Source organism: Cylas formicarius, unplaced genomic scaffold (genome assembly GCF_029955315.1).
Source record: "Cylas formicarius isolate icCylForm1 unplaced genomic scaffold, icCylForm1.1 PGA_scaffold_10__41_contigs__length_53128322, whole genome shotgun sequence".
Lineage (NCBI taxonomy): Eukaryota > Metazoa > Arthropoda > Insecta > Coleoptera > Brentidae > Cylas > Cylas formicarius.
The window spans coordinates 19,966,677-19,990,779 of NW_026844214.1; the positions used below are offsets into that span (position 1 = coordinate 19,966,677).

General features: G+C 34.6%; 1 protein-coding gene across 1 annotated transcript; it reads left to right on the forward strand.

The window, feature by feature from the left end:
• Window positions 1-878: 878 nt before the first annotated feature.
• On the forward strand, window positions 879-24,087 carry LOC132708568 (uncharacterized). The gene is made up of 17 exons (XM_060680991.1): window positions 879-1,015; window positions 2,793-3,108; window positions 4,219-4,388; window positions 4,456-4,662; window positions 4,715-5,026; window positions 5,088-5,536; window positions 13,537-13,688; window positions 14,072-14,204; window positions 17,310-17,370; window positions 17,475-17,708; window positions 18,005-18,308; window positions 19,614-19,783; window positions 19,832-20,041; window positions 20,696-21,007; window positions 21,061-21,214; window positions 21,295-23,710; window positions 23,763-24,087. Exons 1-16 carry the CDS (start codon window positions 881-883, stop codon window positions 21,591-21,593), a joined length of 3,618 nt encoding a protein of 1,205 aa, XP_060536974.1. The 5' UTR covers window positions 879-880; the 3' UTR covers window positions 21,594-23,710; window positions 23,763-24,087.
• The last annotated feature ends 16 nt before the right edge of the window (window positions 24,088-24,103 follow it).

A 24,103-nucleotide genomic window follows, 5' to 3' on the forward strand; every position in this document is an offset into this window, starting at 1 on the left:
CCATGATGAGGCAAACTATATACTAATATACCTATAAAAGTGCTACGGCAAGTATTAATTGCTTTGTCAGTAAATTACTATATCACAAAGGAATGAGAAGAGGTAATATCATCATGTAAGAGTAAATTGTTAAAAATAACAACGAAGCCTACTTACCTACGCCTATAACCGATACCGTTGAGCTGACGGGAATTCTCATTATTTTACTCTAGAGAGCTGTTTGCCAATTGTTATCCCATCAAAAATAATGACCGTAGATACTAGAATGAATGTAAAAAATGTAAAAATAAATTAAACGAAATTTTAATTTTGATAATATATTAAACCAAATTTAACCAGGATCTTCTATTAAATTAAAGGAATAAAATATCAGAATAAACCCTGAGCCGGTTGTTGGTATAAGAAATATGACCGGACGCACTGCCCAGTTGACAAAATTAACAAAATATACATGATATACAATTTATTTCAAATTAATGGAGGTCATATTCTCCCTATTCTGCCTTTATGATATTTTTCCCAGTTTAATTATTCTCCACCATTGATAATTTGACTTTGGCTACGTTTTAGTGGATTATGTAATAGAAGGTTCCCTTGAAATCAGTCTATTCATTTCACTATTAGCCAGTCTTATACTTCTTGGCATGTCGCTATAGATCATGAAAAAAAGGGTTGCCTAAAGGAATGTTCCCATTAATATTGGAACAAATTTAGAAATTATCGGAATATAAAAAAAAGGTAATTGAGTCATAATCCTCAATTTAAAATAATTTAGGAATGCATTGTCAACCGCGCTGATTGCGCATTTTATAGCAGATAAGATAAACTGTAGTATATAAAACCATTTTGTAAAGTAATTACCGAACAGTTGCCGAAAACAATGACTGCTCCCGTAGTGGCCATCAAACATGGTAAACTGCTTGGTGCAGTTAAAAAAAATTTTGACGGAGACAATTACTATAGGTTTTTGGGCATTCCGTATGCCAAACCTCCAATCGGAGAACTGAGGTTTAAGGTAAATTGGAATTTCTCCTGCTTCCTTATTTTTATACTTATACTTACATTATCTTTGCTTCTTGAAGTTTCGGTGTTTGTGTTCGTTTGTCTCGTACCCTTTTACGTGTTTTCTTAAAGTTTGCTCACACCTGGTATAAAAGAACTTAGAAGGCAGAATTAGGGTGGACAACAAATATAAAGTATCTAATTTATACTTATTATCTTTTTTGCAATTCTTTGGAAGTCCACAAAATTATTCAGGAGTTGACATTTTGATATACTTAATTTTCTAACTAAAACTAATTGAGTTGCTGAAAACTAATTTTAATAATCTTTGAAGTATATAAGAAGTAAAATATTTATTAAAATAATCTTCTGGATTGCTATGAACTTGCTTTGTTTAAATAATGTAACATACTTAATCACCGTAGGACAATACAAATATTGGTTGAATTTAAAATGAGTATCGTTTTGTCAGATATTAACAAAATTGTTTTCGTGGCAAGTTCGATAATAAGAATGAATTAGCTTTTGTAAAAGGATATGTTTTATTTGTTTCGTAAATGGTTTTCCACATTTTACTACTTAAATACTTCAATATTAATTAAAATTTTAAAATTAACCAACAAGCCAGTTAGTTCCTAAACTTAATTTTGAATGAAAAATTAGGGGATAATATTTGAAAACGAGTCCGGATGTATTTGGACTTCGAAGTTCAAAAGTAACAAAAATAAATAATAAATAAAAAAAAATAATTTAAATAAATAATTTAATTTCGATTCAAATTATTGTTTGGCATTATAAAAAATAAATTATCGTTTATTTGGAAAACTAACGTTAATTAATAACAATATGTGAAGTGCAAACGCGCTCCAAAATTATTTTTTTAGTTTTAAATTCATTTATTCATATTTTAGTTTAACTACGTAAAAAAAGAATGAATGAATGTATTTTTTCACTCATTCGATGATTAATATGACGAAACTGTTGGAACTCTCCCCACTACTTTCTTTTCAGAGATAGGGCTAATGTTGAAGAAGACAACCTGGCTAAAATATTTACAAGATCACGATCATTCCAAAAATATCTTTTATATTATATTTTTTTTTTGTATTCCCCTCTGTAAAATATCTAATTACACACCGATCTAGCGTGCGGAAAGCGTCACTTTACCACGTCAGTTTCGTTTTCCACGATTCCGAGCCACTTCGGACATTTCCGGGATTTTACCGCACGGATGTTTTCGGAGATATTTCCCACGCTTTGAATTTTGAAGTTTGTCAATTCTGACGGTCATGTCAGTGAATGTATTTGTGTTGTTGTGTGTTGTTGTTTTAACTCACTCGTTTATTAAAAACTTGCTTCGCTGCACTCCGCTCGTGTTAAATAAATTCGTGAGTCAAATGCCGTTTACCGCACTTATTGCATAATGTACTATTATTCCTCGCAGTTTGTCAGGTACATATCATGTTTTTGATGAAACTGTTTAATATTACTTATTATTTTAAAAAAATAAAACATAGCGTATCACCTTCCATTAAAAATTTCGAAAGGAATATGGGGTCGAAGACTAATATGGGTCTGATATAGTAGTTCACAGTCATAAATAGCATTATTTTGGATTTTAATATATTTTATATTCTGTGTCAATTGGTAAATTAACTAAAACCAAATTAAAATAACTGCCCTAGTTAGCTAGTTGTGTCTAAAATATTCATATCGTCTTCTCCTTTGTGTATTCTTAATAAAACTATGAATTAAATTTGTCAATGTAAAAATTCCGAAGAACATTTCAGGCGCCCCAACCAATAGATCCTTGGGATGATGTAAGAGACGCAACCAAAGATGGAAATGTATGTTACCAAATAAACCAATATTCAGGCCAAATCGCAACTCCGGCTAACGGTTCCGAAGACTGCCTTTACCTTAATGTTGCTACAAGAGAACTTCCTGGACCTGGAATAACGCCTAAACCAGTTCTGGTCCATATCCATGGAGGAGCGTTTACGATAGGCTCAGGAAACCAAGAAGGACCCATTGCTGAGTCACCGGAAATGATTATGACACAGGACGTTGTGTTCGTGGGATTTAATTACCGTTTAGGAATTTTGGGTGAGAAGAGATTTTTTGTAAAGGGTTCTTGAGTGTAAGCAATGAATAAAATTGAAAAGTCTAGCTAACTATTTGAACCAGACATTGTTTCTTAGGGTCGGTAGACATCTTCTAGGTTAGAAAAGACATAGAATTCAAAATATTTCAATGTTGATTGTGCCGGAAGTTGTCATTAACTTGCTCATTTGAAATTCCGGAAATAATGACCTTAAGAGCCCAAAATCGTGAGACAGAGCGGAACTATAGTTTCTTAGATATCTTGTCTTTTTTTTGAAAATTTTGAAAGTTGTGATATTATTTTTAACTCTGCATCTTATAGACCTTTTTACCTGTGGGTATTTTTTAACCTAAAACAGCAATAAAAAAATCTTGAAAAGTGAGAAAAAATAGCAACTCCATATCTTTTTCGCCACCTGCGATATTGGTAAAAGATAATCCCTAAACTACCATCTTTTTAAAAACAGGGCATCACTAGCGTTGATAAGAAAATATGAGAATCAATTAATTAATTCATTAAGATGCCGTTACTGGAGGCGTTGAAAAAAAAGTTTTAATATAACACGGTGCATTCTAGCGACTAAAAGATAAATAGATAGATAGATAGATATTTATTTCGCTTTTCGATACTACATATAACACATATATGGGTATATCAAGCACGTCACATCACATTAAAATACAGTGTTTAAACAATACATTTAAAAAATACATTAAAAAAAAATCATCTACTGAGTAGAGACACCTATCAGTTAAAAAGGTCTTAATTCTTTTGCAGTCCAGTCCGTTTTGGCTTGAAATCGTTGAAATTGAGAAATTAGGACTAAAAAATATTACAGTTACATGCAAGCTCTACGAGACGCCCGCATTCGTAAACAAAAATAGTGTTTTGTGTACTTTGAATTTGAAAATTTTTTGTTCGTCACAGTTTCAAAAATTATTTGAAATATTTGTCTTCAGAGCCTTCATGTTTAAGGAAGAGACTTTAACAAGCACTTTATGGCCTCTCAAAATGTTTCAAATATATTTAGGTTAGCGACTCGTGGTAATCAATTAAATAGTCGATGATTAGGTGTTGAAGGAAACCTAATTGTATTTTTTTCCATTTAAAAGGATTTCTTAGCATGGAAGATCCTTCCTTAGAGGTACCCGGAAATGCGGGACTTAAGGATCAAGTTCTAGCATTAAAATGGATTCAAGAAAACATTGCGGCGTTCAACGGGGATCCAAAAAATGTGACAATATTCGGAATAAGTGCTGGAGGAGCTGCCGTTCAGTTTCAGGTACATGCCTTTGCATAAGAATTTGTTTAACTTTTATGACGTAGCTTAATTTACGATGAATTCGCAGCTTCTGTCTCCTTTATCCAGAGGGCTCTTTCATCGAGCGATTACCCAAAGCGGTTCAGTTTTAAGTCCATGGGCTTGGGGATCGAAAAATGCAATACTAGCGGCCGAAAAATTGGGCGAGAGCGTAAAAACTGAGAAAGAAGCTTTGGAGATACTGAGACGGGTGCCAGTCGAAGAGTTGTTTGAAGCCCAAAGCAAATTGGAGGACGTAAGCTTATGCAACAAGTAGTAGATTTAGCTAAAAGAAATCATTATTTTAGAATATTGAAGATAGCAGATACCGAAGGCCGTTTTCTCCCGTGATAGAGACACCCAGCCCAGAGGCATTTTTAGATAAACACCCAGTGGAATTGCTCAAGGCTGGAGAGTTCAATCGGGTACCGTTAATCATCGGTTGTACGACTGAAGAATCTTTGACTGTGATCACCGTCCGTAAAGGAAAATCATCTATAGAACAGGGCATACCTTGGTACTTTGATCTGAAATCAGATAGTGAAGAATATGAGAAAGTCAGGAAAGAATTTATAGATTTTTATGGTCACCGCGATGCTGTTGATGGGTTTGTCTTCAAGGTAATTCCAGTTTCTTTGATTTGCCGAAAAGGACGTCGTTTTCATTTAATCGCTATTTTAGCTGTATTCGGATGCCATGTTTGTCGGGGCAGTTACAGAATTTGCTAGATTAACTGCAAAAGCATCTCAGAATCCTGTGTTTTTCTATCAGTTTGCAGCTTCGAGCGTCTTGGAAAATTTAGATGAAGCTCTAAGGAGTAAGCAAGACTTTGCCAAAGGCAAAGGCGCGTTTCACGGAATCGATGGTTTATATATTTTTGGTAAAAAACCGCCTTTAATAAAGTCACCCAATGATGTAAAAATTATGCGTAACGTTTTGAAAATGTGGACGAATTTTGCCAAGGATGGTAGACCAACGATCAAGGACCAACCAACGAACTGGGACCCGGTGACAGATCCAGAGAATCTGAGTTGTTTAATAATCGATGAAGAATTAAAGTTTCAGAGCAATCCCTTTGCGGACAGTACGGATTTCTGGAAAAAACTGTATACAAAATATGATCTTAAATTGTAAAATTATTGCCTAAACTTAAACTACTGCATTATTATACTAGTTTTCGATATTCTTGAATTTATAACACTAATAGATAATCATTTCCAAATACATTTTTAAAAATGAAAACTAAAAATTGATAAGTCCGGAACTTTTGTACAGCCGGATCCTAAACCTAATGCTAATGAGAAACCTATTTATCAATGTACCGGACATCTCAGTAAAACATTGATCTGGGTATTGATCATACTATTAACTAAAACAATGATGGAGCATTTTTTATAAATCTGGTCGCTTTTTTTGTATTGAAAACTTGCATCACTTTTTTTTTACAATAACCCAAAATTTTCTCTTTGTTAAATATAACCAGATTACTGCCCCCATTGAGTGTTGAAAATCACATCTGTTCAAAGTGTTCCAATTAAAGAAATTAAAGAAAACGCGAAAAAAAGTCATATGGTAGTGTTTCTTTAAAAGTTGTTATCTAAATGAAGTAACTAATTTTGTTACCAAATTCGACCCTATCTTTAGGATATCGGAATCTATAGTATATACGAGAATCATTAATTTGAGACAAAGTTTCTGATTTGAATATTTGGTTTTCATTATTCTAAAAATAATATTTTGCACTGAAGTTGATATTTACCTTACATGTTAAATCTGAAAGCGTCCTCGTATAGCTGAGAAAAAGTGGAAATATAAATGTTCTTAAACTTACTCTCTTCTCAAGTAACACAAGAAAAAAATTAATTTTTACTATTTCTCCAATATATAAAGATATTGGTATTAGATACCACTGGGAATGTTCTATTTACTAAACGGCATATTGTTTAAATTTGAATGAAGTTGTATATTCAGGTTGATTCGTTAAAATGTTTTCAGCTATGCGACGTTGCCCCTTCTATGAAAAAGTAGCAGCATCATATTTCATGTAGAATAGTTTTTAGAATATTGTATCTTTCACTTCAAAGTTACATTTTGATTACTTTTATATAATATTATCCATATTTGGCGGTTTTTGGTTCGGAACATGGCTCCAGTAAAATGTTTTTTTCTATCACATTTGTCCTAGTGATAAGATGAAATTTTTGGGCGCAGTATCCTAATAGTTTCCCAAGGACGTAGGTAGACAAAGTAAAGTTACTCCTCTCCAAAAATACGCTTAGTTCCGTTCCTCTTATGCCTCAAGAAACTCGTGAATAAGGAAATTAACGGTATGTTATGAGATTGCTTCCAGGTTTCATGGCTACCTAAGGCAAGGCAAATATGCCAAAATAATCCTATTTTTATTGAAACTGTTCTTTCGGAATTCAAGTATATACATCACTTAAAAATATTAATCTATCTGCACAGGAAGTTCACAATTTACTAAATACGTAACTATTTATTCTGTTAAAGATATGCAGGTAGTAAAATGGTGAAGAATTTGGTATTCATATGTCTCCTGAAAGACGAATGTTCGTTAATTTTAAGGTTTTTGCTTTCTTGCAACATTTTTGTCATAATTTGTTTAGGTACTAGTATTTTCCATTTGGCTAATTAGTGGTAGCTTTCGGAAAAAACTAATTTTAAATATTTAAAATCTGGTGGTGCCACACAATTGTGTTTAGTTTATAATATTACACGTTGCTTTGACATTTCATAATTTTTATTTGTTTGTTCGAGATTTCGTTATGAGATTCGACATTAAAGGAAAAGTTAGCGATATCATTGATTTAAATTGATATAAACTTAGTCACTCTGTGCAATGAATTAATAGATATACCCTGCCATTACTCTTTTTGCCAGGCCGTCTATAATAGGTGAGTTCGTCTAATCAAAACAGTGCTGGTTCGGAGTAGGAGTAGTTGTTTTTTGTCACGTGAGTTCGGAGTTAATAGATAGTAAACCATCCGAAACTCCTGAGGCAGAACATCAAACATAAATGTCAAACAGTTTTGGTTTTTTATTGTTTGTGTATTTCCCGAAGAGAACTAGTCTTTTGTGTGTTTAGTAATGAATAATAATTTAATATTTGTGCCTATGTTTAGTTTCACAAAACATATATCTGAACGACGAGGATATTGAAGAAGTCAATGTAATCGAAAAAAAAAAGAAAACTTTGCAGAAGTCAGGTGTCCTTTTTTAATTATAAATACTTTAGAAAACACGGATATGATTTATACATCTAAGTATATTTCAAATAATTGTCCCTGATGAGCTTCTTAAAAGTTTTTTATTACTAATATCCAACACAAATATTGAAAAAGTTCCCTACATTAATAAATCAATTTAATTTCTAAAGGAAACCGAAACCACAACAAGTAACAAGAAAAATCTAAGTGGAAAAAATGGTCAAGAAGTAGATCCTATAGACCGAACGCTCATTCCTTCACTGCAAGTCTAGTAAATATATAATTATGAAAAGTGCCGATGGACAATTTGTTTAAAAAATTGTAGCTATTGGAAAACATAACAAAGAAAATTAAAGACTATTATGAAACAAGTTAGTTTTGGAGAATTAATAAATTAATATAATTAGTATATTTTATTTGGTCTTTCAAAGAAACATCCTCATTTCTCTCGTTTCTAATATTGGGAAAATGGATGCTTCTTATACACCCCGAAAACATATTTATGGTAAGAACATTTTTGCAGAAAGTTTAGCTACATTGTTTATTGTATCACAATTTCAAAAACAAGCTTCAAAAAAAAAAAGATGACTAAAATAAGTTACCTTTCCAGAAATGCTCGGAATGTTTTAAAAGTGTAAACTTACATTTAAGTCTAAAAGGAAAATGTCCTATTAAAAAAATCTAGATACACACTCAAGACTGTGGTTTTGTAGACATGATTGTTTAATTATATTACTATTTTATATAGTGCTTTATTAACTCATTTTGAAGCTCACGGAAGATATAGTGCCCAACATTAAAAGAACAAACACAATGTAAAAATATAAATGAATAAATGGATTAAGTAATTAATAAGGCCATAATTGAAAAGAATAAAATACATTATTCCTTATAAACATAATGAAAAAATTTAAAAAAATATGCTACACTTTTTAAGGGCATACTAATATTTGTTTTACAATACGGAACTCATATTACTTGATCTGAGAGGATTACCACCTTTTGAAATTGCAAAAGAGGAGATGAAAGCAATAACAAAAATTCAGTTATAATACATTAAAATATTGTCAATTATTAGTAGAATAACTATAGTAAAAATTTCATAAACTGTAAATTCGAAACAAAATTTAAGTCAGCTATACTTTGCTTGTTGACAATATGTTCCTGTGCCTTAAATTAGTTTCAAAAACTGACCGACCAATCAAGATTTCTTCTTCCTAAGTTGTGCATATTCTACTCAAATTGTCCCGAATCCACCAAGGTAGTTTTTGATAGTACCTGTTTCTCTTTAATCAGTGTCAAATTGTATGTGTTTTTACTCCAGTATTCACTTACCTGCCGAGCCTATAAGTACAATATCCCAAATTGTGAATAGCTGCCAAAAATTTCTGGTACTTCCGAAAAATTTCCTGCAGATATATTCTTTCAATTCTTCCTGTTGCAGCTCAACTGATTTTGGTAATTCCCCACTTTTTTGCGGTAATAATTTCTGTAGTTTTTTGTACAATAGAAAGGCAATTTCGTTTTCGCTAAGCGCGATGACAAATGAAAACTTTCCAATACTGATTTTTACAATGATTTGTAGTTGACAAGGGGTATTTCTTATGCTTGTTCTAGTAAAAATTCAACTTGTAGCTTAATTATTTTCTTATATTCCTTTAATTAACACATATTACCCAAATATCCTTCCTGTAGCTATTTAAGTGTACCTAAAAATGTAGGCAATTCTGTTTAGTAAATTGAAATGTAAATATTTGTGTAGGTCTATTTTCCAGTTTGTTAAATGAAAAATATATAGGCATTTCAGTTTCTCTATATTTGCCACATTTGCTGTAATTTCGTGAATAAACAAAGTATTGAAGGCACAGCACATTCTTTTCCTTACAGTTTTGACTAGAAACACAAATGTTGCAGTGGGTGGGCATTTTTATCACAAAAATACGAAAAGCGTACGGAGATATTGACGCCTCTGCACGGACTGTAGTAATTTCTTCGCTCGGCGTTTCCTATATGTTCGGATTTCAGAGATTGATGTTGGGTCCTTATAAAAATTAATTAATTTTCGAGAAAAATGAAGACAATTCCACAACTCAGTCAGTTGGGGATCGACGCATCACATTTTACGTTAGTTGGGCCACTATGGTATCTTATATGTCAAATAGCAATACTAGAACGAATCGAGTGTATACGGAGTGACTCGGGGTACACGGAGTGAACAAGCATAACATATCCAATATAACTTTCAATAACACTTGAACAATATGTTTCTACATTGCCGTTTTTCGGCACTGTCAAATGTCACAGTGGATATTCGTGTATTTGCCGCTCGAGCCAGTGAGTTTTAGAAAAACGACAATTTTGACATGCAATTATTTCGCTAATGTCCCAATGGATTTTTTCGTTGTGTTGTGTGTTGGGAATGTAAACAGAAGATAATATAAATTGGAGAGCCAATTAATTAGCGTTTCATATTAAAACCAGATTAAACTGACATCCTAAGCTATCACTACCATGGGGCATTAGGCAGCTAAGTTTAGGATGGCCGCGGAGTGTCCCCAGGGAGCAGAGCTCCCTTCCTGTGGATACTACTGATGGATGATACTATTTATATACATGATGTTGGTAGAACGGCCTGGTCAAACGGCGGTGGTACACTTCTGTGAACAACCTGGGAGTCATCATTGATAAAACGCTCAAATGGAACTTTCATATTGAAGGTGCAATGTAGAAAAACGAAATATTACCGTGCACAAATCGAAGGCAAGATATAGGGATTGTGATCGAAACAGATGTATGACTGTAGATTATATATATCATAATGCCTGGCGGCGGAATAAGGGGCTTCTAGACAAGATCCTCAGACTGCAGAAAAAGCACTCCTATACAGACTATACTAGAGAGTTGCTGTTATAAAATCCAGTCAGCTGGTAGAAACGGTGCTAAAATACATATTTAACATATGCCAAATCTCCCCTACGAAGTAAATCAGTTAAGTAGGGACGAGTGTGCCCAGAACAGCACTGACCTAATGGCAACGACAGCTTTGATTCACAGACGGCTTCAAAACTACAGAAGGTGTGTGAGTCGACATTTACATGGAATATTCGTAGACGGATAAAAATCTGATTTGATTTGGTGAATTCCAGGCGGAAGTGCATGTCTTCGAGCTTTGTACAAGAATGCTGGTAGAAAAACAACTAATTCTGATCAAAATCAAATATGGTACTCAAAAAGTGTAGGAAGGTGTTCAGAGGCCCTTTTGTATCCATATTATGAGGAAATCGAAATAAGCAACCCGAGGAGCAAAACTGTCCTCGTAGAATCACTGCTCATGTTGACTATTTATTGCTAATCGGCAGATACGCTGGCCTCTATTATCGGAGCTAATCCAATCTGAAAATCATAATATATGGAACATGATCAAGAAAAATACTGTCGATCTCTGGCATGCTGAAAAATTAGAGTCTCAAAACTTCCTCCGTAAAATAACGCACTTCAAACTAGGTCTAAGTTTAATGCTGGAGGGATCAAAAATCTGATCGTGACAGTTAGTCTTACTAGTACTACAGACTACCTCAAAGCTCTCCCATATTCCTCTCTTCGAGGATTTGTTCCAACTTTTTGGAGAATCGCTTATAAGGCTGCTTTTGACTGGTGCTCATACCTTGTTCATTTCAATAAAAATAAAACAATCGGAGCTATTCTGCTGACTAACTTCACTGCAACCTGTGCAGACCAGTCAGTTTTCTCAATACCGATTAATTATTTGTAGCTCTGGAGCAAATTGATGGACCGAACGTTAAATTTCCAACATAGAAATCTCTGTGATTTATCTTTTTTCCTTAAATCTTTCGTATCTTTGGAATTTTATTTTTATAAATTAATTTTACCTGCCCACTGTAATTTATCTTCACAACTTACACAATCTCCAACAGCAATAGCGGCTAGATATGTCCAAATAAGGCGATATTCCTTTAATTTATATTACAATAGAAACTATATTTTTATAAAATTAGCTTTATTAAAAAAGTTATTCAAAAATATGTTTTTTTTTAACAACTGGAAATTGACATAACATGGAAATAAAAAATAATAAATGTAAACAATGCAAAAATGGGATTTCGGTTAAAGCAATCAAAAAACAAAACAAAAAGCAAGCGGTCAAAGTATTCCAATAAGCCTGACGTTTCACTTGAATCCAAAGTCTCAAAGGAGCCGGAGAGGCACGAAAACACCGAGAAAACAATTTGCCGGAAAAAGGGAAGAAAACGCAAATACTGTGTGAGCATGCAAGAATCGCTTTGACCAGGCGGTTTGAAAAGGAATTCAAGTACTCCGTATGTGTGCTTTTGAACTAAAAGTATTGTGACGATATACGAAATATATAGCAATTATTTCTATTTCCAGGAAACAAACAAACGAGATTACACAAAGAGTGAACGAAAAAAAGCAAGATTTTTTTTGTATTTTTTTTAAAGAGTTGGTTTTTAATTAGACTATCACGATTATTGGCACAGACAAATAGCTCCCAGAACTTAATATCGTAACTTCACATTAAGATTATGAGAGGTGATTTGACTCCTACCATCTTAAAGGCTAAATGGCTCTCTTGTAATCTTGTTCAGAGAGATATCGAAGTACCACATGGTTTTCGTCTTGACCCTCGCTTGTTCCTAACTTGCTTTAACAATATGAAATTATGCTTCGGACATTGTTAAGCTGATGACTTTTTTAAAATAGGATTAATATCAGATTGTGACTGGGACTTCAAAAATCACATTTCGTTTATAAATTGAGCACTACTTTTTCAATAGGGTTTACTATATTAAAGATTTGGGAGTCCTGTTGACCAACAATTTGATTCTATTTGCAACGAAATTGATAACAGTAAAAAACTTCAAAATTAACTTTTCAAAATAGACTGCGTTTGTGGGAATTGGTTTGTAGATAGATAGATAGATAGATTTATTGTTAACTATTTTTGGTACAAAGTACATTATAGCAAGTCAGAGTAATAATATTGTACAATATTAAAAATACAGTTTAAGAATAAAAAGTAAAACAATTAGATATAAACACTACGTTACAATATAACAACAAATATAAATAACAATACATTTTAAATACAAAAAAAAGAACGAAGAGACAAAGATAAAAACACTAAAAGAAGTAATATACATTTCATAAAGTACGTTTAATTCCTTTTTTGTCGAAAACAAAAATTGCTATCAAGGTATCCTTCTGGCAGGTATTCTTTTATTGTTGTTTTAAATTTTGTGTTGGAGAGCATTTTGACAGGTGTAGGCAGTTTATTATACTCAGCGTAATTCAAGGAATTAGAAACACATTTCGTGAACTTATGTAGCGGATTAGTGATCAAATCAAATCTTAAATTATAAGAGTGGTTTTTACTGGTGGATGGCAAATTTGATTTTTTATGATGAATTTCTATTACAGTAAAATAAATAATTGTGCACGGCAAGGGCATAATTCTGTGTCTCAGAAAGAGGGGCCTGCAGTGGGCCCGATAATGCAAACCACGCGTAACCCTAACTGCTCTCTTTTTCAATCTAAAGATGATCTGTGCTGCGGTACTGTGTCCCCATAAGGGAACTGCATAAGAAATTTTTGAATGATGGAGTGCAAAATAACAAATTTTAAGGGTGCCAAAGTTTATGTAGGATCGAAGTCTTCGTATCAAAAATATTAAACTAGATATAGTTCTAGAGAGTTCATCGGTATGTTGTGACCACGATAATTTGTCATCCAAACTGAGACCCAAAAGCTTTACACCGTTTCCCTCTGCCAACCTCGAATTGGTAGGTATTTTTAACGTTTGGGTTTTATCTTTCCGAGGCTGTATTACCGGTGCTTTGAGCATGTGAGTGTTTTACCTTATGTAGGTTGCTAGACTTACCTAAGAACCCTCCTCCTTTATCCGGGCTTGGGACCGGCAGTGACAACTGTGAGCTACTCACTCCACCCACAGCTGCCCCAGGCAGAGTTGCAAAATTTGGGATGCAAAATTACAAGCTCTGGATTCCTGGAAGAAGAAGTAAGGAAACAAGCCAATAAAGCTGCCACAATATCAGGATATCTTAAATATCCCATATGGAAAAACAAACATTTGAGTGCAGAATGTAAGTCAAGAATATACAAAACCTGCGTACGATCAGTGATGACATATGGTGCGGAAACCAGAGCTGAAACATCAGTAACAAAGAGAATCCTACGAACTACTGAAATGAAGACCTTAAGAATGATAACTGGATACACATTGAGGGACAGACAGAGAAATGTAGACATGAGAGAAAAGTGACAAACAAATGACGTTGTCCGATGGATAAGGCAAAGAAGAAGAGAATGGAACCAGCATGTCAGTAGAATGGGCCCCGACAGAATGGCCATAATAATTCGCAACAACGTACCCCATGGCAGAAGACCTACTGGACGACCACCTAAACGTTGGCGAGATAGTTGGCAGTCAACCTCGCAAGAGTTGCTTAGACGAGGAGGAAACCGGAACTAAACAGGCGATACGCATTCTAAAAGAGGAAGAAGAAGAAGAAGGGTTTTATCTTTGTTTAAAAGAAGATTATTGGCAATAAACCATTTTTCAGCTAAATCTAAAACGTTCTTTGAAGTAATGGATAGAGTTTCAATGCTGGTACTAGAAGTAATAAATGTTGTGTCATCCGCGACATCGTTGTTTGTTGTTTACACACGTAAACAACAAACAACAGCGGAAAATGGAACCTCGCGGTACTCCAAATTTTAGTTCTTTAGCATTTGAAAGTTCGTTATTAAAATAAACCAGCTGGGACCTATTTTTAAGATAATTTTCGAGAAGTTTTAAAGGCACACCCCTTATGCCATAGTGTCCTAATTTTGTCAATAGAATGTCACGAGAGACGCAGTCGAAGGCCTTGGACAAGTCGCACAGTGTTATGATACTGTGCAAGCCCGCATCAGAACCCTCGACGACACTCTCCAAGACCTTTAATAATGCCTTTGTTGTTGAATGTTCAGCCCTGTAACCAAACTGATCTTGGCTCAACAATTTATATTTTTCAAAATAATAGATCAATCTGTGTTTTAGAATTCTCTCCATTACCTTTCCGAATAAAGGAACAATGCTAATAGGACGGTAATTATCGACATTGTTTGGATCACCTTTCTTCAAGAGCGGTAGAACTCTATTAATTTTGAATTTAGAAGGAAAATACCCACAAACCATAAATATATAAATAATGTACTGAGCATCTAATTTGCGTTTAAATAATATCTATCTATTTAATTCTCAGCTGACGCACTACATCCACAAACTCCTCCATTTTTAGTTGATCATGCATTAACGATTTTGTAGCCTACTATTTTTCGTTTATTTTGAAACTTGTTCATTTTTGTGAAGCATATTGTGCAAAAATAAGTTAAAAAACATATGAAATGTTATATGTTTTTTAACTTATTTTTGCACACTGTTTTTTATTCTATCGAATAATATTGTGCGGCGATTATAAGTTATCACCCAACCCAGGTTGTGAGGCATTTTCGGTTTAGAAGCAAGAGAGAACAGCCGTTGGTAAAGGTGAACAGATTGAAAATGATATCAAAAGTGGAGTAAGTTTATTTGAAAAATTTACTTAGGTCAAATTTTGAGGTCTATAGATTTGCATAAGGAACAACACCACTGATCTAAGTTAAATTATTTAGTAAGGCACCTAACTTTGTTTTGGTTAGGAAGCGTTAATTAATATAATAAGAATAAGAAATTCCAGTTCCAATTAGAAGCTAAGGGTATTAAACTCTTAAACCATAATTGCGAATAATAGGATATTGAACATTTTGTGACTGGCGAACCAAATCCAAGAAATTTGATTGTGCGGGTGTAGGAGAATGCCGTCTATACAGAGAATAACTTGAATAATGAGCGAATAAATATGCAATAATCAACTTATATAAAATAATAGATAAATTATTAGCAGTGTGTTGGTCAATAGTATATAAACAGTTACTGCCTTCATAGATTTGGAAGAAATATATTTCGAGTTCCGTTAGTTCTGGTTAATCCCGTTTGACGAACCTAAAAATTCATTTGAGAACGTAACAATATTTATGATTTATTCTGTGGATAGCAATTTTATGATTTAATACTCATAAGTGTTTATATGTGCCCCAATGACATATTAACAACCCCAGTTAAATTAAGATTGAGCTAACCACAGTAAATTTGATATAACCGGAAGTTCACTTTCAAACGTGTTTATTTAATTGAAATCGATTTAGATTTTCTTATATTTTGCAGCACCACATATTTGGGTTAATTAAAAAATACGTGCATACGTATGAAGTTGTGCAAACAATTGTTTTTCTAGGACATCGGCAAGAAAAAGTAATAATCTCAGTAGCGGATTAAGAATGTGTCAGTAGAAAATAAAAAGCAATTTTATAACACAGCAGGAAAGAATTAAATGTTACTATAAAATAATGGAAATAAAGAAGCAATATCCTCTTTAAAAAATGTACCATAAACTGTATAATGCAAGACGTCCCAAAACCGCCGGACCAAATTTTAAAATGTCTCATAAATTGGCAGGACTGGAATTTTTGATAATTCCGTAGAATTTGTTTATATATTTCGAAAAGTAAAATATGAATATCACGTATAATACTTTAGCTTTATTGGTAATTAATATCTGTTTCGCTGAAAAACTTTATATTAGTTTTTAAATTTGATTCTAAAGGAAAGCAGACATTGTTTTAAGAAAATTTAATTCGTATTAATATTTTCAAATTTCAAATGACAAATATTATTTTTTTAATTTTATTTAAAGTTTATAAATGGCGAAATCTTCTCTAGCGACTACTCATATTTAACCATACATGATAGAATCTCGCTATATTACGAAAAAGAAGAAATATTTGCGTCAATATAACTGCTGTACCCTACACTTGTTCTTCTTAAGTCCCTTGTCACATTTACATTCACATTCACATGCTAGGTCAAATGGTAAGCTGGGGTTCATGCTAAAACAACCTCCCAGGTTATTTAACCTTATCTAACTTTCTCTTTTTTAATGATTTCGGTGTTTTTGTGGAAGCCTGAGACTATTTTGAAGTCAGCAAAAATTTTTCCCCTTCCATTAAACTCTCAATATGACTCTGTAAGAATCCATTTCAAAACCTTGCAAACGCTCCATTATCCTTATGTAAGTAGTTTAGGCCTCAATACCACACAGAAGAACAGGAAAAACTCAGAAGTGTAATTCTTAAGAGACCAGAGCTGCTCAAGTCGTGATCTCATTTCATGTTGACTGTCCCAATTTTTTGTTAGAGCACACTCAAGATATTTTATTTGATCGACTTGCCGCAGAACTTTCTATCCCTTTAACTGAGATGATAATTATTAAGTTTGATTAATTGGTTGATTACTAAAGATTTAGTTTCTTTCATATTATTAAAAGTTAAATCAAACTATGGCAAATACCCACACGACTTTGTTCATTCTCCATTAGTGTATGCTAAGAGTACCGCGCCATTTGTGCACTGAACTTGTTAACGACTTCCTCATTTGTACTGATTCCTGTTGATACTTGCGAAAATGTTTCGATAAAAATTTTTTCGCACTCTTCTTTCTCATTCTTTTGCGTTAGTGTATGGCAGTTTTGTTATATAGGAATTCTCTGCCTTTCGAAAAGTTATATTATATGAAAACAGACATTACAGAAAACAATCAGGTATATCAATTTCACGTTAAGAAAACTAACCAATAATGCAACAAATGCAATCAATAATACGGCAAAGTTATAGTTTGTTTATCAACAAAGAACGAACGCTATAGGGATATGACGAAAATCTTTCGAGTCCGATACTGAATGCAACTGGAATTTATAATAAATTAAGTAATTTTGTTGTTTTCGAGCCAGTTAGCCGCGACAAAATGACTGAGCCGATTGTTACGGTCAAGCAGGGCATTTTGCGAGGCAAAATTGCAAAAGATTTCGATGGAAACAATTATTACAAGTTTTTGGGTATACCATTCGCTAAACCACCTATTGGAAATTTAAGATTTAAGGTAGGCAACATTTATGGTTTTTTAAGTTGTGACTAGATTTAAACATACGTATTGCTCGATTTGTTTAGCGAAGAAAACCTTATATTTGTTCATATTCGCTATCCCACATGCCAAATAAAAAATTATTTATTATTCATAATTGTTAAAACATACTTTAAAATATACGTTTCGTACTTCTACAAACAAAGGTAAACGTCTAACGCTTCACGGCACGACAAAAATACGCATCAGCGGTTAATTACTTAAACGGTTAAATACATAATGGACCAAGGCTAAACACACAATTGTCGATTTAGGCTCCGGAACCTGCTGGACCATGGGAGGACGTCAGAGATGCGACCACAGATGGAAATATATGCTATCAAATGAACATACTTACCAAGACCGTATCTGGTTCAGAAGATTGTCTTTATCTTAATGTCGCTACTAAGCACCTTCCGTCAGAAGAAATTTCACCAAGACCGGTAATGGTTCATCTCCATGGAGGTGGATTCGTCAGCGGAACGGGCAATCAGGATCAGGAAATGTTCGGGTCAGCCGACTACTTGCTAACGGAAGATGTGGTATTTGTAGGTGTTAATTATCGACTCGGTATTTTGGGTAAGCCAACGCGCTTAAGTATAGTTTTCATCTTAATATTTCATGAATTCTAATAAATCAAAAATCTCTAAATTTCGAGTGTAATATGCCTATACGCAATGCGTTTGGGTAAATATTCTATAATTCAAAACAGTTGAAAATGTCTTGAAAACACATCTAGCAATTGCTAGAAGTACTTGGTTAGTTGGTTAGTAGATCTGTTGCGACACACTCCTAAGTAAGGGGTGTTTTTTTTCGATGTATAGAACTTTAAGTTGCAATAAAACAACGATGGATTATTCGATTGACATGAATTTTATTTATCCGAAAGATAATCTTGTGGCATTACATTTTAAATATGATTTCTGGCATATGAGCGCCACGGCTGGCGCGGATGTGGTCCAATCTGGACGTCCAATTTTCGATGGCTTTTTCCAACATTTGTGGCCGTATATCGGCAATAACACGGCGAATGTTGTCTTCCAAATGGTCAAGCGTTTGTGGCTTATCCGCATAGACCAATGACTTTACATAGCCCCACAGAAAGTAGTCTACCGGTGTTCAATCACAAGATCTTGGAGGCCAATTCACAGGTCCAAAACGTGAAATTAGGCAGTCACCAAACGTGTCTTTCAATAAATCGATTGTGGCACGAGCTGTGTGACATGTTGCGCCGTTTTGTTGAAACCACATCTCCTAGTCATCATGATTATTCAATTCAGGAATGAAAGAGTTAGCAATCATAGCTCTATACCGACCACCATTGACTGTAACGTTCTGGCCATCATCGTTTTTGAAGAAGTACGGACCAATGATTCCACCAGCCCATAAAGCGCACCAAACAGTCAGTTTTTCTGGATGTAACAAAAAACAAATGCGACAGTTTTGTTTGTTGACGTAGCCATTCAACCAGAAGTGCGCTTCATCGCTAAACAAAATTCGCTTATGAAAATCGGGAACAACGGCAATCTCGTTTTGGGCCCACTCGACGAATCTACGCCTTACACTTAACAGCTGTTAAATCGGTCGCCATCTTGAACAGTAAGGCCAACTTACAGTTCTATACATCGAAAAAAACACCCTATATATCATTTTCCCATGGTCTATGTGTGGGATTTTGATTCCCACTTCCAACTACATGAAGCTTCCTGCGGCAGGAAATTTGTCTGCCGTTTCTCCATTCTCCTAGCACAACGGTAGTCATTGATCAGGATTTTAAAGCGGCGCAAACTGTTGAAAACACCAGAATTGATCTAAAATCACTCATTGAATTGGTCTAATGGTCCATGTGATTGAAATTTTCTGATTAATTTAGAATTTTTGCAGGTTTCCTTAGCCTGGAAGATGAGTCACTCGATGTTCCCGGTAATGCTGGCCTAAAAGATCAAGTTCTCGGATTAAAGTGGGTACAAGAAAACATCGCTTTTTTCAACGGTGATCCCAACAACGTTACTATATTTGGAGTGAGCGCTGGTGGAGCCTCCGTTCAATTTCAAGTCAGTCACACTATTATACTAAATATATTGTTATCACGTAAATTGTAGATACTATCACCGCTTTCTAAGGGTTTGTTTCATAAGGCTATTAGTCAGTCGGGTGGAATTTTAAACCCATGGGCATGGGGATGCCGAAACAACGCCATAGATGCTGCGAAAAAGCTGAACCAAGGCGTAAAATTCGAGGCGGATGCTTTGGAAGTTCTACAAAATATCTCAATCGAAGAACTATATAAAACCCAACTACAATTTAAGGATGTAATATTATATTGCGACCAACGTTTCTCAACCTTCTGTTATGCTGACCCATTAAACAATCAAAAATCTATCTTTGTGGCTTGTATAGTTTAAATTGAAGTCTTTCGTGATATAATTTTTAATTTTTAAAGGTCCCTTTACATGCTTACGAGGAATACAATGGAGTATTGTAATGTGACGTTTTTTCATGCTGAAAGAAGAAATTTAGGCGGGAGTTGCCGCATCATTTTAATTTTTTGTGAGAATTTTTGAATACCTGTCTAGTGTCGTTGCCTCAAGATGCAAACGCAAATTTTACTAATGAGAGAGCAATCTGCTTTTTATGAATGACAGCTACCTCTGTGCATCAAGTTAAGAACGAAGATAAGACACTATTGGAAGATAAACTTCCTAATTAGTTAAAAAAATGTTAAACTTATTGAAATCTTAAAAAGTACCCAATTAATACCCTCCAAATGTAGTGGGACATTAAAGAAGTTAGTAATTCAGAAACTGGTAAAGATATCCAAAATGGGACAAAAACAATGGAGGAAATCCTTTTCGATTAACTAAAATTTAAATTTAATTTTAAAATATCCTATATTTATCATAGCAAAGCAACAGATTGAGAAACGTTGTATTATGCGAATTTTGTCGCACGGTATGTAATTTTAGGACCTCTTGGAGATGAGAGCAAGAAGACCGTTCTCTCCTGTAATAGAAAAATCCAGCCCAACAGCGTTTTTATCTAAGCATCCCTTAGAAGTTTTAAAGTCGGGTGAGTTTAACCAAGTGCCAATGATAGTGGGTTGCACGTCTGAAGAAGGCTGGAGGTTTGATACGTTTAAACAATCTCAAAGTTGCATTGAGCAAGGCATTCCTTGGTACTTTCACCTGAAGCCCGGCACTGAAGAATACGAAAGAGTCAACAAATCTTTCAAAGCGTTTTACGACGGATACGAGTCGCGTGATGGTTTCATTTATAAGGTAGATATTGCCATATAAGTAATTCTTTCATCTTAGCATGTTTTTGATTGCAGTTATACTCTGACGCAATGTTTGTTGCTGGTATTACAGAATTTATTAAACTGGCAGTTCAGAAGTCGGCGAATCCGATTTTCTTCTACCAGTTTGCTGTAGATAGGGAATTGGCCGACTGTTTAGGTATTTTGCTTAACTTGAAATATGAACCAGGTAAAAATTACTTTGACTGTTTTTAACTACTTTTTAAGTGCAAAAGACTGGTTGATAACTGAAACGAACACCGGTTTTAGGAAAAGGTGCATCTCACGCTGCAGATTGTGCTTATATGTTTATGCTGGTGGGTCACCCAGTGAGTGATCCTACCGACATAAAAATAATGAGAAACCTGGTGAAAATGTGGACCAATTTTGCCAAATATGGCGCACCAACGTTGGATAGCTCGCTAGTCGATTGGCAACCAGTGAAAAGCCCAAACGAACTGCCGTGTCTAAAAATTGACGAGAATTTATCGTTAGTTCAAAATCCATTCCAAAAGAGTGTTGAATTATGGCAAGAATTGTTCAGCAACTATTACCCGAAGCTATATTAGGAATAAAAGTTTTCATGAACACAAAATATACGGTTGACTGTTTAATTTCTTCTTCATGTCTACAACTTAATCTTCTGTCCGATATCTAAAAATCCAATTAATATTTACTTCACCATTATAAATTCGTATTAAATTATGCTTTATTGTGTGGTATGAACTCTCTTGTTATAAAGTAAGCCAGAAATTGTTTCGTAAAGCTTCTGTGTAACTTCTGAATCAGCCTCGATCTACTACTAAGGTTTTTAACAGAGATATTCAACACTAGATTAGGATATAACGGTATCACGGTATATAATTTAGGGAATTGCTTTATTGCTCTGCTAACCAGATCTCCGGAACTAATCGGATAAGCATGGCAACCAGAATTTGCGCTAAAGTTTCCTTTTGTTCTTTGTATATCTAAAAACTCAGAGCAAACAAGCAATTTTTTTAAAATAGGGCTTCTTCCGGTTATCAAAATTCAGAATACTAATTTAACTAATTTAGTCGACTGCAGTAATAAATAAAACTCATAAAAACGCATTGTAGAAACTAGTGGTATGGAGTGGCAGAATCTACAAACTATCGCAAATGGGACGGCACCAACTTCAACAGCAGGTTGGTGGTCGCTTCACCTGGGGGTAGCTTCGTTGGCGCAACAAAACGAACACTTTAAAACCCGTTGGGCTCGAATCGAATTGAAATTAAAGAACAACAGAAATAGAGAACGAGCATCAGTTGCAGGAACGCCGTCTGATGTCGACACCTTACATATTTTTAATTCGCTACTTTGAAGCTCTAGTATTTGTATTGTCCCTATTTAACTGATAGTGTCAATGATAAAAGCTATTATTTCTTAGTTGAATGTTAGAATCATCCAGAGTGTAATTTTTTCTATTTAGACATTTCGACATTCTTCAATGGTCGTTTGAAAATATTCTCCAAGAATGGAACATGTGATTGATTAGTAGGATTCTTGAGAGGTTAAATTAACACGGATTAATAGCAATCCGTTTATGTCACTACCAAAACTTCTATTTCATGAGGACCTGTGATGATGATGATTGAAATGCAGTCCTTAAACTGTATCGATTCACCATCTAGGAGGAGGAGTATGAGGGATGGCAACTCTAGCATTATGCGAATGCTAGATGCATTTTTTCATCGTAAATTATATGTTAGGCATGAAGTTATTCGCGCTACCCCTTGGGGACTACGAAAAGTTCGCTGATTGGTGCAGAACTGACTGTTGTATTTTCCTCCCTAATATCGATGATTGGAAACAGTTAATTTATCTTTGAGACTGGACTAAAGCAGCCTAATGATGAATTAAGGTCAAGTAGTCGGGTCGGCGAATGGAAAGCAGCAAATCAAAAAACGCGTCCAGAAGTCAGAAAACCTCACACTGCGGTGGGTACTCCGGCAACTAGCATTTAGGCAGCTATATTTTACCATTCTCGTATATTTGTATTGTGTATGTATTTAGTATGTAGTATATGGTACCAAATTAAACCCGTGAGTAGTTTATGCATGTGTCGTATACTATACTTTTCCTACGACTAATAGTTTTCGGGGACATTTTTCCCAAAGAACACGACTCCCAAACTCGTGATTAAAGTATCGAAAACGGCCGAAGTGGTTGATGCCCGTAAATAATGACGCTGACGTACGTCAGGTGATCTAAACAAACAGAAGAGAGCGGTATTGTAAAAGTAGGGCAAAAGCGCTACGAGACTGTCGGAGTCGTTTACACCGAACGTCTGAACATCCGAGCTATCCGAGAGAGTTAACGAATTTTGAGTGAATGAAAAATATCTAGAGGATGTGGATTTTCCTATTCTCCATCATAATTGTAGATCGGCAACAACGAATTATTGGCCCCCAGTTGATGCTGCTGAAACATCCACGGTGTAGGGGAAGTAGAGAAAGTTGTCACGTATTAGCCGGGAATGCCGCGTCGTGGATGAAATTTCAGTCCAGTCCAGGAGGTTCTGCTTGCAGGGCAGGGTAGTTTGGGGGTGACTAGTAGGTACACTAGGTAATTCACACGAGCACCGAGTTGTATATTGATGATAACGGTTACTTAATGCCCGACTGAGCTGGGGATTGCTTCGTGGTGCGCGGCTATAGTGTATTAGGTAACTGATGAATGTATCTGCTAAACGCGTACTGTCACTGCTATCGTTTTAGGAATTCACTTGAGATTGTATGTATTTGTTTTGTACAGCGCACAAGGATGGAAACAAAATATTTCGGTTTGCAATGACTGAAATCGCAAATTTCCCTTGTCCAATCTTATCTGTAACCATGCAGCAGACGGTTCCTAATTTATAATAAAAAAAGGCGAATGCGCAAGTATTTAAATTATTTACATCGGCACAATTATCGTGTCTCTAACTAGGTTAGTATGATGATTTTTTAAAATGTTAATTTCGATATTGCTTGGAAGATGATTTTATGATATATTTATATGAACTATTCTATTTAAAATTGGCCAGAGTTAAATTTAAAGGAAATTCGGAGGGATTTAT

Coding starts and splice junctions, on each gene's coding strand:
- LOC132708568 (XM_060680991.1), top strand. CDS start 881: ATGACTGCTCCCGTAGTGGCCATCAAACATGGTAAACTGCTTGGTGCA. Junction 4,663..4,714: donor CCCAAAGCAAATTGGAGGAC/GTAAGCTTATGC, acceptor TCATTATTTTAG/AATATTGAAGATAGCAGATA. Junction 21,215..21,294: donor TAACTTGAAATATGAACCAG/GTAAAAATTACT, acceptor CACCGGTTTTAG/GAAAAGGTGCATCTCACGCT.